Source organism: Triturus cristatus, chromosome 9 (genome assembly GCF_964204655.1).
Source record: "Triturus cristatus chromosome 9, aTriCri1.1, whole genome shotgun sequence".
NCBI lineage: Eukaryota > Metazoa > Chordata > Amphibia > Caudata > Salamandridae > Triturus > Triturus cristatus.
In genome coordinates this window covers 1,140,336,544-1,140,352,944 of record NC_140592.1, presented here as the reverse complement: position 1 = coordinate 1,140,352,944, position 16,401 = coordinate 1,140,336,544, and the positions used below count along the sequence as shown (strand labels likewise).

At 43.3% G+C, this 16,401-nt stretch overlaps 1 protein-coding gene across 1 annotated transcript in view; it reads left to right on the top strand.

Annotated features, from left to right (window-relative positions):
• Positions 1-16,401, top strand: part of RPAP1 (RNA polymerase II associated protein 1) — a 315,008-nt gene that overhangs the window by 16,319 nt on the left and 282,288 nt on the right. Inside the window, exons 3-5 of the mRNA XM_085627070.1 lie at positions 2,913-3,061; positions 6,257-6,349; positions 9,228-9,414. Coding sequence (XP_085483196.1) covers positions 2,913-3,061; positions 6,257-6,349; positions 9,228-9,414 — 429 coding nt within the window. The remainder of the gene's footprint in view (positions 1-2,912; positions 3,062-6,256; positions 6,350-9,227; positions 9,415-16,401) is intronic.

Sequence of the window (16,401 nt, the reverse complement as noted above, 5' to 3'; positions counted from 1 at the left end):
GTACAAACCCTATTTAGCGATTCGCAATTTATTTGCAACTCGCTAAACAGGATTTGCGACTTGCAATTAGGATGGGGCGTTCCCTTCCTAATTGCGATTTGATACCCAATGTAAGAATGATTTGCGACCGCAATTACGGTCGCAAAACACTTGCAATTTACCGCCCTCTTCAAGAGGGTGGTAATGCACTCACAAATGGGAAGGGGAAAATATTTTTTTAGGGGCAGGCAGTGGTCCCAGGGACCACTACCTGCCCTTAAAAAAATGAAACAAAGAGGAAAACGGGCTGCATATAAAAACAAAAACCCCCCCAAAAAACCTGCTTAATTGAAAAGCAGTCCCAGACATGGAGGACTGCTGAGCCCAGCAGGCCACCATACCTGGGAGGGACTGCCATTCCTAATGCGGTCGCAAATTGCGAGTGCCTCATGAATATTGATGAGACATGCAATTTGCGACCCCATTGGGAATCGCAGTGTCTCTGACACTGTTGTACATGGCATTTTGCGACTCATAAATTGAAACTCGCAGTTGAGCACAATTTGCGAGTCGCTAAATGCCCCGATCATACATCTGTCCCCTAGTACATAGGTTTTTCTCTCAGTTAAATGCTTTACAAGCCTGTAAAGGCACCTGTTATAAGACAAATAGCATATTGCACTTTTTACAAAATAAGATGCACCTGGTACAAACTCAATTAGACTTGAGCAACTGGGAAGAGATCTATTACAGGATTTTCTTAGAACATATGCACTGTACTGCTGAAGCAAATATCAACTCATTTCATCTTGGCAGAGAAACAAATGCAACATAGTTGAATTTACCTGCTGGAAATTGGGGATGTTTCATACAGTGCCAAACATTGCACTCTTTGTTCCAAAATCAGCCACGGTAAGGTCTGCAAGGCCGAAACATACCTTCAGAGGACGCGGAGAATGTGAGTAGCCACAGACTGAAGTCTCAGCAGATGCTGGCACACTCAGCAGGACCTCACTGACATAAATACTTCTTTGAAATCACAAGTGCCTGATCTGCAGTCAGTTACAGCAGCTAATACCCATATTTGAATGGACGTCTAAGGGTATTTAGATAAGACTGATCAGTGGACGTGACACGTGGGCCAACTGACATTTTCTTGTCCAGGACGGTTTTCACAATATTGACCGGCCCAGGAGAAGATAATGAAACCAGCCAAAAGACAGAGGATCATAAGTTAGTCTCTGGGTTCAAAATAATTGGTCTCAGTATTGTTGGAATTCAGTATCAGGTGGCTGACTGCCCTCCAGCAGCAATATCCGGGGAGACAGTTGGCGAAGACAGACAGAGACTGCTTATCAGATCCTTGGAGTGACATGGGTGTTATTGACATAGTTGTAAAATGTCCCCCCTTAAGCCCAAATAGTCTTGACCAAAGAATGTAGATATTTCTACACAAGGTTGAGGAAGCCAAACCCTGAGGGACACCTCATGCCTAAGATCGTGACGTAGAAGCAGAAGGCGGAAGGGCGACAGAATGAGGAGGGCAGGAAAAGGTTAGCCCCTCACAAGTTCAGAGTTCCTGATGACAGTTTTATGGAGGTGAGCCAAAAGAGTTGTGTGGTCACCTCTTTGGAAGTCTGCCGTCTGCCCCAGTACCACCAGGGTTTCGATGCTGAACGCTTCTGCCTCCATTCGAATGTTGTCAATAATCCCAAGGAGAGCATACTTCGCTTCTCTATCTGGGCAAAAGGCTTCTTTTCACTGGCCATTTGATTTCCCCAGATTTCTGATTGTGTGGGAGCATCTCTCTTTACAGCAGATTGTTTTCTAAAGATTTAACCGTATCATGTTATAAGGTCTGCTGGGCCGAGCCACATAGCCATAGATAGAGTGAAGCCTGAAAGAAGTAAGAAAACAGCTGGGGAATGAAGGGGCAGGAATTAGTAGATCGATGGATGATACGTGTCCCTGGAAAGTGGAGACTTTACTCCCTTCATCATGAAAACTGTTGCTGCCAGTTAGGAAAAATTATTCAGAGGCAGGCTTTGTTTTTCTGTATACTGATAACAGGGAGAACTCGAGTTTGCCCCATTAGAGCACGATCTGGCCTGCTTTTAAGTCTCATCCGCCAAATGAGTATGTATTTTCTGAACAAAATAACACTGTTGCACAGCTTTTGTGAAGTAAGGACTCTGAGTAAAAGCAGCAGTGCAATTAACTCGAGTTCCATCAAACCTCATGTTAAAGCACAAACATATGTTAAGTAGAGTAGTTGCATTCAGTCGCTCCTGTAGGGATTTTAGATCAAAGTAAACTTATTCTTTGCTTACCTTTAGTAAGAATTTTGCCAATCCACTTATGTATTCCAAGTGTCCTTTTATCCTTTTTAAAAGCATTAGTAAACTACTTGGCTGAGCGTAAAGTATGCTGCAAGTTTTCCACTGATACTCACTTTTTCAAGACCGTGTGCTATGTTGCTAGGGAGCCAAAGGGCAGGGTGCTACAGAAGTGTCCGCAGACAGCAGGTGGCATTTGTAGTAAGGATTGTCCACGATGATGGCCTGATTTAGTGTTTGGTGATAACTAAACATCTTCCACTTTCTGAAGTAAAGAACATTGCTTTAACTAGAATACTGTAAACTGAGTATGAAAGTATCTAAGTTTGTAACTTGAGGCACCCAAGTACAGGAATACCTTGTATGTGTTTGCCATTAGTTGCACATGAAAATCAAAAAAGGTGAACGTTAAAAAAACATGTTAACTCTTTTGCTACTATCTGTGTGCTATCCAGGATGCTTGTGGCTTGGAAGAGGTGCGAATGAAATGTTAGCACTCGTCATCATGTTCATTTTCATGTCTACCCCCTTTACAATATTTGTCTGTTGATGCAGCTTGCTTGTTAATCATGTTTAATGTATTTTTTCTACCATTAGAGTTCCCAGATTTGCCGCCAACACTTGCTCCAGCTCCTCCAAAGAAATCAAAGTTCAAAAGTGGGAGTGTTCGCTTTGCTGATGCTGATCCAGAGACCTTGTTAGACCAGCATGATCGGCACATCACTGCTGTCTTTTCCAAAATTATTGTACGTATACTGTTCAGACATTATCTTAGCACAAAGATGTTTGAAAAATGCATGGGGGGAGCGACTAAGAATGACTCTTCTGTTTCACTACTTCAGTGGTACGTGTCCACGTGCAGCATTGTCATTTTACTCCAATTACCTTCCTACCTATCTTTGCTGGAGTAGAATTGAGCAGATGAATAGTTGGTTGAAATGCTGTGTAGCTAAATAATTTAGTGAAGTGTGTATCTGTAATGTGGGGCAAAATAGCAAACTCTAGGGTTTCTGGACCTTTAAAACTGAGCAGTAATGATTAAAATAGAGGAGTTTATGTTGTCTTATAACTAGGGCTCCCAGTTTTATGGTGTTTATTTTTATAACATTTCCATCTGTATTTATCCATATATATTTTTTGAATATATTATTGGTATTTATCCATTATTATTTTGTGTTTTGAGAATGAATGGAGCCGAACAATTGTATATTTCCACATTTATTTAACTGTTGAATGTGCACTCATACATGGATGCTTGTCACAATTTAGCAAATTAAGCAGTCATGTATAACAAAACACTACACTAACAGGTACACATTAACCTTGTACTACAAATATATGTTAACATATGCATATATTAAATCTCAACATATTTTTTAAGTTTCCATGCTGTCTATCTGCTCAGGTGGTGCCAGGAATTCCTGATAGAGAGCATGGAGTCTCTCACAACAAGCACCGTTTTCCGTATTATTCCGCTTTAAAAAATAAATACAGACAGGAAACACATTGTTATCTGTCTGTATTTATCTGTAAAATTCTGTAAAAACGGAAAACCGGAAGCCTTACTTATAACACTTTGAACACAGTATGCTCATACCTTTGTTTAAAGGAACACAGTACAAAAGATACAATCAAAGACTTCCGAATCTATAGCATAATTAGTGTCAGGGGGCAGTGTTCCTTAAAAACCGTAAATATTTGAACTACAGATCTGTTGATCACACTAAGATGTGTTGCAATGCCTTTCTGGGTGGGGAGGGGGGATGGGAGTAGCTGGTGTACCAGCAATAGTTTGTCAAGGATCCAGCTAGTTTGAGATAATCCGTCAGGGACACTAGCTGATTTCAGGGCAAGGCGGTGGAAAGTGCTTGCTCTATGCAGGGACAAAGACTCTCTAGAGAAGGGGTTAAATATAAACGAGAGTACCTAAAGGCTGGGAGAGAAGCAGTACAAAAGCAGGCTGAAACAGGCAGTGGATAGGGTACTAGAAGTCTGAAGGTGAAAGTCTGAAGCTACCCCAAGTACGAAGAACAGGAAGGTAAAAGCAGGGAAATATTGGACATACTTCTCATAAATGAGCATTTGTTTTCTCCTCGAAGATGATCTCTCTGTGAGGTGAAAAGGATCTTACGAGAAGACAAGGAGCAGATAAATCTCACAGAGTTCAGGGAGACACCCAACAGGTCCTATGGAGAAGGAGTGCTGGGTGGGTCTCTGTGCCATGGGCAAAAGCCTTGGAATCTAACTGGCACTCTTGGAAACAATCAAAATCCGGATAATAATATAAACACACAAGAAGATCTAGAAGAATATTGGAAGGTACACAAAAACAGGAACTGGACTCTGGAAAAATCCCGACTAGAATATACCCAACTGAATATACTAGAAACCTGCACACTAACTAGGACAGGAATATGCAGTCAGAACAGGAATACAGAAGTACGAGAAAAGGAATCTGCATATATAAAACAGACCTGGATGTGTGCAGTCACAACTAGGGTCAAGGCAAACAGGGGAACAAAGAGGCAGAATAAACAAGAGACAGGCTACAGAGACAAATGACTAATCAAAACAGGAATGTGGAATCAAACCACCATGAAAACTGAAAACAAATGTAATCCTGGAATATAGCTGTAGGATCAAAGAGAGAGCAATTAGACCCAGCAGCAAGGTCAGTTGCAAGCCTCGGCACTCTGGGCTCACCAGGCAGAAATAGCAGGAGGCTCAGGGGAGTACCACGGTTCACGGAATAAACCAGGAGCAAGAAATCACCAGTGAAGGGAAGGCAGAACTTGGACTTGGAAGTGGGAAGACCAGAGAATTTAGCAGCAGACACAAGAGAAGAAGAAGACATACGAAAGTAGCCAGGAAGGGAGTACGGGTTAGAGCCAAGAGACAGAAAAGCCCAGAATGCATATATAAAGAGGTCAGAAAGGCCATGGGATCCAGGAATCAAAAGAAAGAACGAATAGAGCACCGCCACTAAGGCGTGATTGGGGCATGGTTTGGAGACAAAAGGACTACAGGGACCATGATAAATCAGGAAGGTGGTGTGGAAGCCTGGACTGGAAGATAAAGTGTATCTGGAAATGCAAGGTGTAGAAGTTTATATATCCCATTCAGGGAAAAAGACAGGATCCCTGAGGGCCCTTGTGTGTGCCATCTAGTGGCTGGATGGCAAAATCCTAACATAGTTATTTCTTGTACCATCATAGAGTCATTGCATACATGGCTATCTACTCTAGCAACACTAGTTCTGATCTATTGATCAGCATAAGTAGTGACATTATTCACTACGAATTAGGTTGTGTAATGAATTTTAAATATTTGATTGTTAGTTAGACAAGGGAATATCAATTTCCATAATCAAACACAAGCATCACTCTGACTGTGAGAAATGGTTGACCTCAGATGGCCCAATGAACGCTCACTTTCTTACATGAGTGATGTGGGGTTGATGCAAGTTCACAATGAATAAAGGGCAGAAAGGTAATGCCATTTGACAATTATCCATAAGCCAAGCCTATGACATGTAATTTTTTAGTCACCCTAACGCAATATTTTGTACAGTTTCTTTCACTCTGCACAGGATGCACGCTTGTTTGTTTGCTTGGGGCAGAAAAAGCTCTCCAAGTTAACATGACTCCTATAGCTAGTTTACTGTGTTTAACATCATATGCTTCCCAATGAATGTCTTCCATATGTCCTTATGGCTTCCTGCTTAGGGATCAGTGTACCTCCTTTTATACAAGCCAGTCAACTTTAACATTCTAAAGAATTGTAAAATTGGGTTGAGCTTAAGAGGGCAGATAATGTGTTATGTTGAGTATTTAAAAAGCTACTTGCTGAGGTGTGCAGGAGTTGGCTTGAGGGTCTTCGGAAGGATATGTACAACTGCAGGTAGCCTTTCACTGAATCAACTGAATGTATTGTTCCTGCAGGAGCGAGACACCAGTGCAGTGGCAGTGACTGCACCTCTTTCAAGTGGCGATGCATTCCCCAGAGTCTTTCACCGCTCAGAGAATAAGATTGAGGTAATAAAATCTCTTTTCTACATCAGTTTCTATTAAACATTGGTTTGCAAATCCTCCATAAATGTTCATGTGTGTATTCAAATAAATGAGTCTGATTATACCTGATAGTGTAAGTTATATTACAATTGTTTTTTCTGACCTAGCAAATGAGTAGAATAATTTAAAGTTATGGATGCATGATAATAAAATGTTATTTTCTCAGGGAAGCTCATTGCAGTGTTGAGTGTTGTAATTGTAGCAGCAACAAGATTTGCTAGAGTCTGAGAGTCCTTGGGTGTATTTGGAAAGTCCACATTTTGAAACCTATTCCTGGCTCTGGGAATGGATGTTTATTGTTACCAAACTCGTTTCACATTTTATCAACTGCAGAATGATGAAAATCTGGTTAGGAGAACCCTTGAGCATACAGTTAAGCTTGGCCCACTGATGTGTATGTATTAGTTCATGGAGTCAGCTTCCGCTGAGCTACCGGACTCTTAACTGTGATCATGTCATATGCAGTGTGCCAGCGCAGTGTTGTGATGGTGTCCATGTGAACCCTGGAATTTTGTTGCGGTTTGTGAGGATCCTGAAGTGTGCCAGTGTTAATGTGCTCTGTGAATTATAGTAGTGACTTTACAGATTCTTATGTAAGCGCATTTGAAATACCCTCACTGAGCAAAGGCTAGAACTATAAAGTGGACAAAGAAAGAAATAAGAACCAGTTGTAGCTATGTAAAATACCTATCTTCTAATGGCAGCCAGACCTGGTCCCAAGATCTCCATATCTCTCTAATATTTATTATTTGTATCCATTTAGAAACGCCAAAGAGGCATAATGAGAGCATATTTTCGTCTCAAACATATAATCATTCATAGATTCAAGGTTTTAAGTTTAGCATTTTTATTTGAAAGTACAAGTATACATGCGAGAATCATGACAGTCCATAAAAGAAAAATAGTATTGTATAAAGGAAACTTCAATTAAAAACAGAATCATTAGTAATACGAGTTAATCTAGAAGGAAGCTAGTGCTGGAAGGCATCCTATGAAGAACACATAAAAGGGCAGAAAAGAAAGAAAAAGACGGGAAGAAATAAAGAGAGGAACACGAGAAAAAAAACCATCATTCAGCAATACAATCTAATAGATTATTACAGGAATATCATAGCAAAAACTGCAGTAAAACTATAACAAGGAGTGTAAGAAGGGGCAAAGAAAAGAGAAAGTAATGGGGACAAAGACCACAAGATTAGAATAAGTGCTAAAAGAGACAATACAGGAAGCAAATCCTTAATTGTGATTAAAATAGAGGTGACAGAACAGGAGATTCGGAAAGATAAAGGGGGTGCGGAACACTCACGAAGATGCGCCAAACTATACCCCGAACAGAGGAATTCATTGACCCAGCTGTTATAAGACTGTAATTAAAGAGGGGCATAGAAACATTAATGATGGGCAGAAATAGGCAACATTTGACCATCTCAAACAAGAATATGACAATAGAGGGGAATGTACTACAAAGTTACCGATAGTGACAAAAATAATTGGTAATAATGGATAACACTGATGCAAGGAGAACACAGGCAGGTGGGGGGGAGGCTGCGGTCCAACATTGAAACAGAATGGGAAATGGGAAAGAGAACAACATGAGTCAATAATGCAGTCTAGATAACACGACCTAAGGGAAGAAAACATTTAGTTAAACAACTTAAAGACAAAGAAAATAACGCATAGTCATGTTTTAGCAATAGTAACAGTTTCATTATCCTCGTGTCTATGTTGACATAGGAATTCTTGCAAACAGTCCGCGTCTTCAAAAGTGTATGGATTGTCTTTCTTGATGAAGATGGTTTCTTGGAAATAGCTCCTGACACAGAGGTAGGTGACGACCCCTTGTAATCACAAGCATCCTCCATGATGGCTGAGAGATATTCTGGGCCAAAGTCTTTTGGACAACAGGCTTGCCTGATGACCGGTTTTGCTGTAGAGAAAGATGGCTAGTAACACTCTTCACTCTGCAAGACTTACCCATGAAGGACCAAAGGACTGTGAGACGATGTCACACCAAATCATAGTTGTGCTTCATCAGTAATTGAAAGAGAGACACATGAGTCCCAAAACTGACTATTATAAAATGAAGCTGAAAAGAGATGTAGAGGACGAGGTGGCAGATGTACGGCCGTTTTTTGTGGTCGTAAATGGGAATTCGGCCCGTTTGTGACCCAAAAATTGGTCTGCCCCATGCACAAACCATATTTTGCGACTCGCTAACCCATTATCGACTCGCAAAATATGGTTTGTGACTCGGTATTAGGAAGGTGCATGCCAAGGGCGTCCCTTCCTAATAGCGAGTCTAACAAGAATTTATGATTGGGTGCGAAAATATTTTTTAAGAGCAGGCAGTGGTCCCAGGGACCACTACCTGCCCTTAAAAAATGAAACTGAAAAGTTTCATTTTTCTTTTTTAAATGCATCCCGTTTTCCTTTAAGGATAATGGGCTGCATTTAGAAAAAAAACTGCTTTATTGAAAAAGCAGTCACAGACACGGTGGTCTGCTGACCCCAGCAGGCCACCATCCCTGTGAGTGCTAGCCATTCCCAATGAGGTCGCAAATTGCGCTTGCCGCATGAATATTGATGAGGCATGCATTTTGCGACCCCATTGGAAATTGCAAACCGAATCTGAGACACTGTTGTACATTCAGTTTAGCGAGTCGCAAATTGCGAGTCGTAATTCTTCACAATTTTTGACTCGCTAAACTGAATGGTCGTACATCTGGCCCAAAATGTCTTGTCAATATACCAATGAAACCGTATGAAATGAGAAGTTACATGTAGTCCATCTGATTATTAATTGCGATACAGATATGATATGTTTGTTTTCTCATCCTTTCAGGAAAGGCCAATGTTTGAAAAAAGAAGCATCTTTGCCCAGCAAATAGCTTCTAGAAAGGCAGCAGAAACTGGTGCAAATTCTCCACTCATCCCCAAAGCTAATCTCCCTGCAGGAGGATTAAATGCTGCAGTTATCAGTGGGCGATCTGGACAAGTGCAGGAGGTGCCGATCCCGTGTAAAGTGAATGGTGAGTTTTATGAAGAGTGCAACTTCTGCTGACTGGAATTTGTCATTAGGTTGAGCCTAGCAGCGCACATGCGCTGCTCTGCGAGGCATGGTGTATCTGGTCGAGGTGCTTAGACCACACTCACCACTTACCATTTGTCCCTTTGTCTGCTTTTCTAAATTCCTTTAATCTTATTGGTAAAAGGTTACTCTTTGGCCCTCCTTCGGGCGTGTTATTCACTTTGTGGCGACTACCCCTGGTACGTGTCCCCTTAAATTCCGATATATTTCTCATTTGTTTGGCTCACTCTTTTTAGGTCGAGCATTCCAGATCTCTTGTATATACTTTAGTATATACTTATGTGTATGTACTCTTAAGATCAGCCTTAGGACTTGTCTGCTTTTTTTCTGTTCAACTGCCTCTATTTAACTGTGTTGATAGAAAACAACCAGCAGAGGTCAGTAAAATGCCAGAATTGCTTTCTGCTTGTTCAACTGCCTCTATTTAACTGTCTTGATAGAAAACGAACAGTAGAGGTCAGTAAAATACTAGAATTGCTCTCTGCTGAGGGACTTTCTTTTTTTTATTTTTTGGGCAACTGCCTCTATTTAACTTTCTTGAAAGAAAACGACCAGCAGAGGTCAGTAAAATACCAGACTCACTTTAGCATTCTCTGGATTCCAGTCCATAGAAATTGTCTTCCACGAGCATCCGTAGACAAGAATATATTTTTCAAATCTTGTATTTTCAGTGATATGACCACCGAATGCCCTTATTTTATATTAAAAACAGAGCTTTGGACTATACCATTTCCAGCTAAAAGGCAATATTTCTCTCCATGTGTTCCAATACATGGCGTGTCACACCGTTTGGTTCTTACTTTCCCTCCATGTTCAGGAACAGTAGATGTTTCAGCACCCAGGTTAATGTGCTTCATGGCCGTGCTATATTTTTTACACCTTATTGGTTACAGCAGTTTGGGCAGCACTCTGCAGGCATTGCAGGCATGTGGGAAACAGGGCAGCTTTACCAGCTCACACCGGCCGACCTCGGGCATGCTGCTGTCTTCAGTGAAAGCTTGGCTCGTCTCCCCTCACACACCGGCCTCCTCCCTCCTCTCTGCTGGGATTACTGACAGCAGCTCCCCTTGACATGGTCAGCACAGGACAGCGGTGGCAGAAGCGATGCTCCTCTTTATTACAGTGGCATTTGCAGTAAGTCCCGCGGAGGAGCTGTCTGTACTTTTTCCTTGTTTTGTTTCGAGTCACGCTGGGGAAACTTAAACATTACAGTTTTTACGCCAGGAAGTTGAAATAAAGAAAGGGCTGTCTGCTGTCTATTTCATGTACTTTAAAACTTAATTGCACTTTTGGAAGGTAGCTCTCTCGGTTACCAAGTTAAGGCTCAAACTAATGGTTCTTCATAAGCGCTACATGCACTGAGGACATGGCTCCTTCGAGGCGCATGACTTTTGCTTTTTAAAAAGCCTTTGGGTTTTCAAAATGGTCCCGATTCAGTTTCAAGGCTACCTCTCTGAGAGCAAAGTACACTTTAAGGGGCGGGTAGAGGGCTACCCTGGGGCACATTATACCTGAAGGGCTAGGCATGCTGGAGTGTGTGCCGTCGGTGCCAGTCTCTGCCTCAGCACCTCCAGCTCTACTCTTCATCACCTGCTCCCTAAGTGGTTAATTGGCTGGGAATGGGAAGCAGCACCCTGCTCCTGCCACAGGCCCAGATTTTTGTTCTATGCCCTTTACCTGCTCAGTTTACTTTGCAGGCAGAAAGATAATCCCTGGGGGTCCTCTGGACAGTGGTGTTCGAAGTCCAGAACAAGGAAATTGCTGCTGTATTTTCATTTTTAAGCATTTCAGCAATTATAGTATTTACCCTTTCCTCGTGAGTTCTATTTAGATCACAATATTTTTCCTGATTGTAGGAAGCAATTAGATGGGCATCAGCATTTGTAAAGTTACCCCCTCCCGCTGCGAAAACTACCTCTGACGGTTGTTTTTTTTAGCTCGAATCCCTGCTGTGAAGTAGGTGTTCTTAGTGTTTAGTTTCGAGGAATAAGTTGGCACATCTGCAAAAGCTGTTTTAAAAGCTCTTCTTGTGTACAGAATAGGGGCAGGTAAAAACCAGTTGGTTACAGTATTACATTTAAATACAGTGCAGGAGCATATGTTTGAAGTTTTTTCCTACCAAAAAAACTGTTGTAAGCCTGCAAACGTGTCATGGCTCAGGTATTAGGCATTCACCATCAGCTAAACACTAAAGTCCTTGCATTCTCTTTCACTTAAATGAACAATTATTTGAACCTGTCATTTATCTCCACTTGTCAACTGGAGTTTCCACCAGGTAGTACTTGGGTATGACTGAACCCTAACACAAGTCGGCAAAGCTGAGGGTGTAAAATCTCAGACTTGCTTTTTCAGCCACAACATTTGCTTTTAAACTGGAAATATAATGCAAGTCTGTTACATAAACTGGAAAAAAAAAGCTTAAAGCGTGTCCCGTTTCCCAATAAAACGTCTGTTTGGTGGTCCTGTGAGTGGGGTACCCCGGCAGGCGATTTATAATCCCTGCTCACCAGTTGTCCACGTCGTGCTTCTTAGCAAGCAGTTTATGTTGCACACTGGGAGCACCTAAAAATCCCTCCACTTCTTCTCAGTTTTGGTATCTTCGCAATCGGGTTAATATATGAAGCACCTCCCTCTGCTTTTCTACCTCATTCCCGAGCACCCACAGCAATAACCTCACAATAAACAGGGGGGTAAAGGGGGAAAGTGGCCTGCCAGAGCTGCCAACTTTAGAAGTGAGACAAGTGTCCTGACATTGACGTAACATCTTGTGATTATTGGCAAATCACTTAATCTTACCGTTAATGTATATAATGAAAAAAATGTACCAGACCTTGCGCATGTATTCTGGTGCTCATGTAGTGCTGTAATGCCGTTGGATGGAAACCAGCAACTGGCGCAGTACTTGAAAGCACACTACAGTTTTTGGTCAAGTGTGCAAGCTTTAAGTTAAGGTGTGGCTGTTTTCAGACAAGAGATATTCTGTATTTACAACAGTACGTTGTTACTGTCCAGCAAATTCTGATACTTGCATGTCTTTAAAATCACAACCTGTCATATTTGTCTTTTGATTTTAAGTCAGCGTCACGTTACAGCAAGCGCCAAAGCTTGGACTAGAAGCCAGGACTCTTGGTCCAGGGTCACGCGGTAGTCACCAGGCACGCCAACTCATCATTAGAGAAACATCCTACATCTGTATGGGAATGCCCACTCTTTCTCCACTACAAATAGGACCTCTAGTCAGGACACAATAGTAACGGTACATGGACCTAAACTTTTTTTGGCTTTTTTATATAGCACAAACTTGGCCCAACGATACATCTTGGTTCTGTAACCAGGTTTTTGCTGGGACCTCCACATTTCTAGTGCATCTGGGGTTTTACAGGGACCTCAGGCTAGCGAGATTATCCCCCCACCTCCCCTTTACTCATCCCACTCCTCCTTCTATTGCTGTGAACTCCAAAAAAACACTTTCTAGACCCTTCACTCTTCTTTCCCTCCACTATCCTATTCAATCCAAATAACAGACCCACATGTCCACTGCTCAAATTAATTTCATATTTCCTGATACTAATTCTCCACTAATCCTGTTCGGGTTCTGGAGTAGCGTGCTACCCGCTGAAAAGCACTTCAGCGCCTCATCGGGGGTTGGAAGCTCCATATAAATGCTAACCCTTCCCTCTTTTATTCCTCCAATATCCTTTTTCAATCCAAATAAAATACTCACATGTCCACCACTCAAATTTATTTCATATTTCCCTATACTAATTCACCACAAATACTTTTTGGGTTCCAGAGTAGCGTGCAACTCGCCAAAAAGCTCTTCCACGCCTTGTCAAGGGTAGTAAGCGCTATATAAATGCAATTACAACAAAACTACACGGCTCCAGTGAAAGCGGCTCACTGCAGGAGCCTTTTGGGCAACTGGAATTATGCGGCAGGAAATGGCCAAATTATGCAGCAGGATTGAGTAAATTATATGGAAAGAAAAGGCAAATGATGCAACATAATGCAGCACATTTTGTCTTAGTATTACTTCATTATTTAGTCCGGTCTAAAATGAAGGACTCTATATTAAATCTGTTAACGCTTAAACAACACCTTTAAGTACATGCAAGGACATCTCCTTAATAATCTCTTAAATGGTCTCAAAGGCGAGACTCATTGGCCGTGCCAATGCTTGTTTTTTTACATGCAGTCACTATTAGTTAACCAGTAAACACAGTATCACTAGTGCCCAAACTCCATCCTTAAGTCCACGCATCACTTTAATAGGTTTATTTTATTTCGGAGGTGCCAATATCTTATTTAATGACTATGATACTGTGTGTAGTCAAGGATTTGAAGACATGCTTCTCTGTTTAAAACCTGTTCCCTGATTTATGTTGAAAGAGATTCTCCTGTAACTTCTATTTGTCTTGCCTGATGCTTCATCGAAATAAATGCATTTGACTGTTACTATTGGTGTTTACTGTGTGGTGAGAAAGGCATCTTGAAATTTAGGTAACACTCTGCAGTTTTAATTAAAAAAACAGGTGATTTTATTTTTTTAATATATTTTATATGTGTGAGAGTGTCCTAGTCGTATCATTTGGATAAAAACGTGTTATAAAGCAATCAGATATAAGTATAATAGCACATTTGCAGGTAACATAAACAGGAATGGAGGGCGACTGATGGCATGAAAGATATTAATATTACAGCAAATTAAAGAAAAATATACACACCTGTGAGAAAGTGCCCTCTTTCTTGCATGGTATGCCCCCACTTTTTGCTGAATTGCTGATGTTCCTTGTGTGAGTGTGCCCTGGGTTCCTGCTAATCAGGTACCCAGGGCCTATGTTCCTTCCCTAAAACTGCATTGAAGCCTAAACCCAATTGACATCTCTGGCCACATGTCAGACCCTAGTAAATGGTACCACAGGTACCCAGGGCACTGTGACCAGAGAAGGCCTCTAAGGGTTGCAGCACTTATTGAGCCACCCTCAGAGGCCCTTTACCCTGACACTCACACACTGCCTTTGCAGACTGAGTGCCTTGGTGCAGAACAAAGTGAAGAGTCGACATGGCACACATCCCTGTGTGCCATGCTCACAAACCACTGCCCTGGCATACATCAGTCACCTCTCTAGCTGGGTGCCCTATGCCAGTGGTAAGGGTACAGCTGCATGAGCCCTGTACCCCTACAATGCCCAAATCCATTCCTGGGCACTGTAAGTGCAGTGCTGCCATAAAAGAGTATATGGTGCTGGAAGTTTGTCATTACGAACTCCACAGCACCATAATGGCTACACTGAAGACTGGGAAGTTTGGTATCTAACTTTTTTTAGCACATTAAACCCACACTGATGCCAGTGTGGGATTTAATGTAAAATGCACAACAGAGGGCATCTTAGAAATGCCCCCTAAAATTCGACCAACTACTAGTGACCTGACTGTGCGGCTGCGTAGGCTGCCACCACCAGACATGTTTCTGGGCCCCTGGGTTGAGAGCCTGCTGCTCTCGGGGGCCTGAAACAGTGCACATCCTGGGACGAGGTGCCAAGCCTCCTTCCCCAGGATAGGCAGGGTTCACGAAGGAGAAGCTTCAAAGGCATGCCGCCTTTGTGAGCCTCTCCAGACCAATTGCTGCTTTCAGCAACTGGTCCCCACTGGTTTCCCCCCCCCCCCCCCCTCCCCTGGGCGGGAGAATCGTCGGGAAAAACAAGTGAGGAAAGGAGGTGTGCCCACCTCAGCCAACTCCACCCCTCGGGTGGGGGAGGCGAGGTGACGCACAACCTAGAGTCCCCGCCATCTTGAGGATGGGGGGGACCCAACCAGGAACAGGAGAGTGGCAGAATAGGGGGCGTACCAACCCCAGGGAAGGGACCCATTGGTCCCTGCCCTTTACCTACCTGTAACACTCCTAAATTTAATACTTAGGGGGCACCCTGAACCTTGCTTCCTCAGATTAGAAACCACAAGAAAGGAAGATAAGAAGAAGGACCGAAGAGCTGTGCAGAGCTAACAATAGGATGACGCCCACTGACTTTGCCCCAGCCCCACAGGCCTGTCTCCCCTCGAACCTGCTTCTGCGAAATCCCGGCGTGTCCTGCAGCCAGCAACCTCACGAACCCCGGAGGACCTGCCTGTCTTCACTTCAAAGACTCAATCTCCCGAGAACACCGGAGGTGTTTAAACTGCAGTTTCTGATGCCAGCCAGGGACCGCCAATCCAGCACACTCTGCACCCGCCGACCCCGGCCCGAGCTCGAGAGAACCAACACCATGAGGAGGTCCCCCCGGCGATCCTGACCCGATATCCGGCGACCCCTGACCTGCCTCAAGCCTCCAGACGACGCCTGCAGCCTCAATCCAGGGGACCCCCCTACCGCGACCAGAGCGGGTAAGAAAATCCGACGGCAAAAGGCAACCCTGCACCTGACGCCCCACGGCCTTGTGTGTCCAAACCAACGGTGCCTAACCAACCCACGACATCCCAACTTACCCCTCGAAGTGGTGGTCGCACCCAGAAGATCCTCGTCCCTGAGCCTGCAGTGTTTCTTTGTCCCGGAAGTTCTCCATTGGAAACAACAGGGCATCCAACCTCAAAACAGCACCCTGCACCCGGCCGCCCTAGTGCCGCTAAGGGTACACCTTTGGTGCTACTTTGGTCCCCAACTTGCCCTGCGCTAAACCCTAGGAGCTTTGCTCCCACAGCCGTGTGGCCTGCTAGCCAGCAGCCACCAACCGGAAGCCCCCTATCCTCCATAGGATAACATTGGGCCTCAACACTCTGCACCCGGCCGCCCTGGTGCCGCTGAGGGTGCAATCTCAGTGCATCACTGACCCTGGGGGACCCCTGTGTCTAACCTCAGAACCTTAACTCCCACAGTTGTTTACTTACCTGCAAACCGATAACCTGTTTTTCTTCCATAGAATAACATTGACAT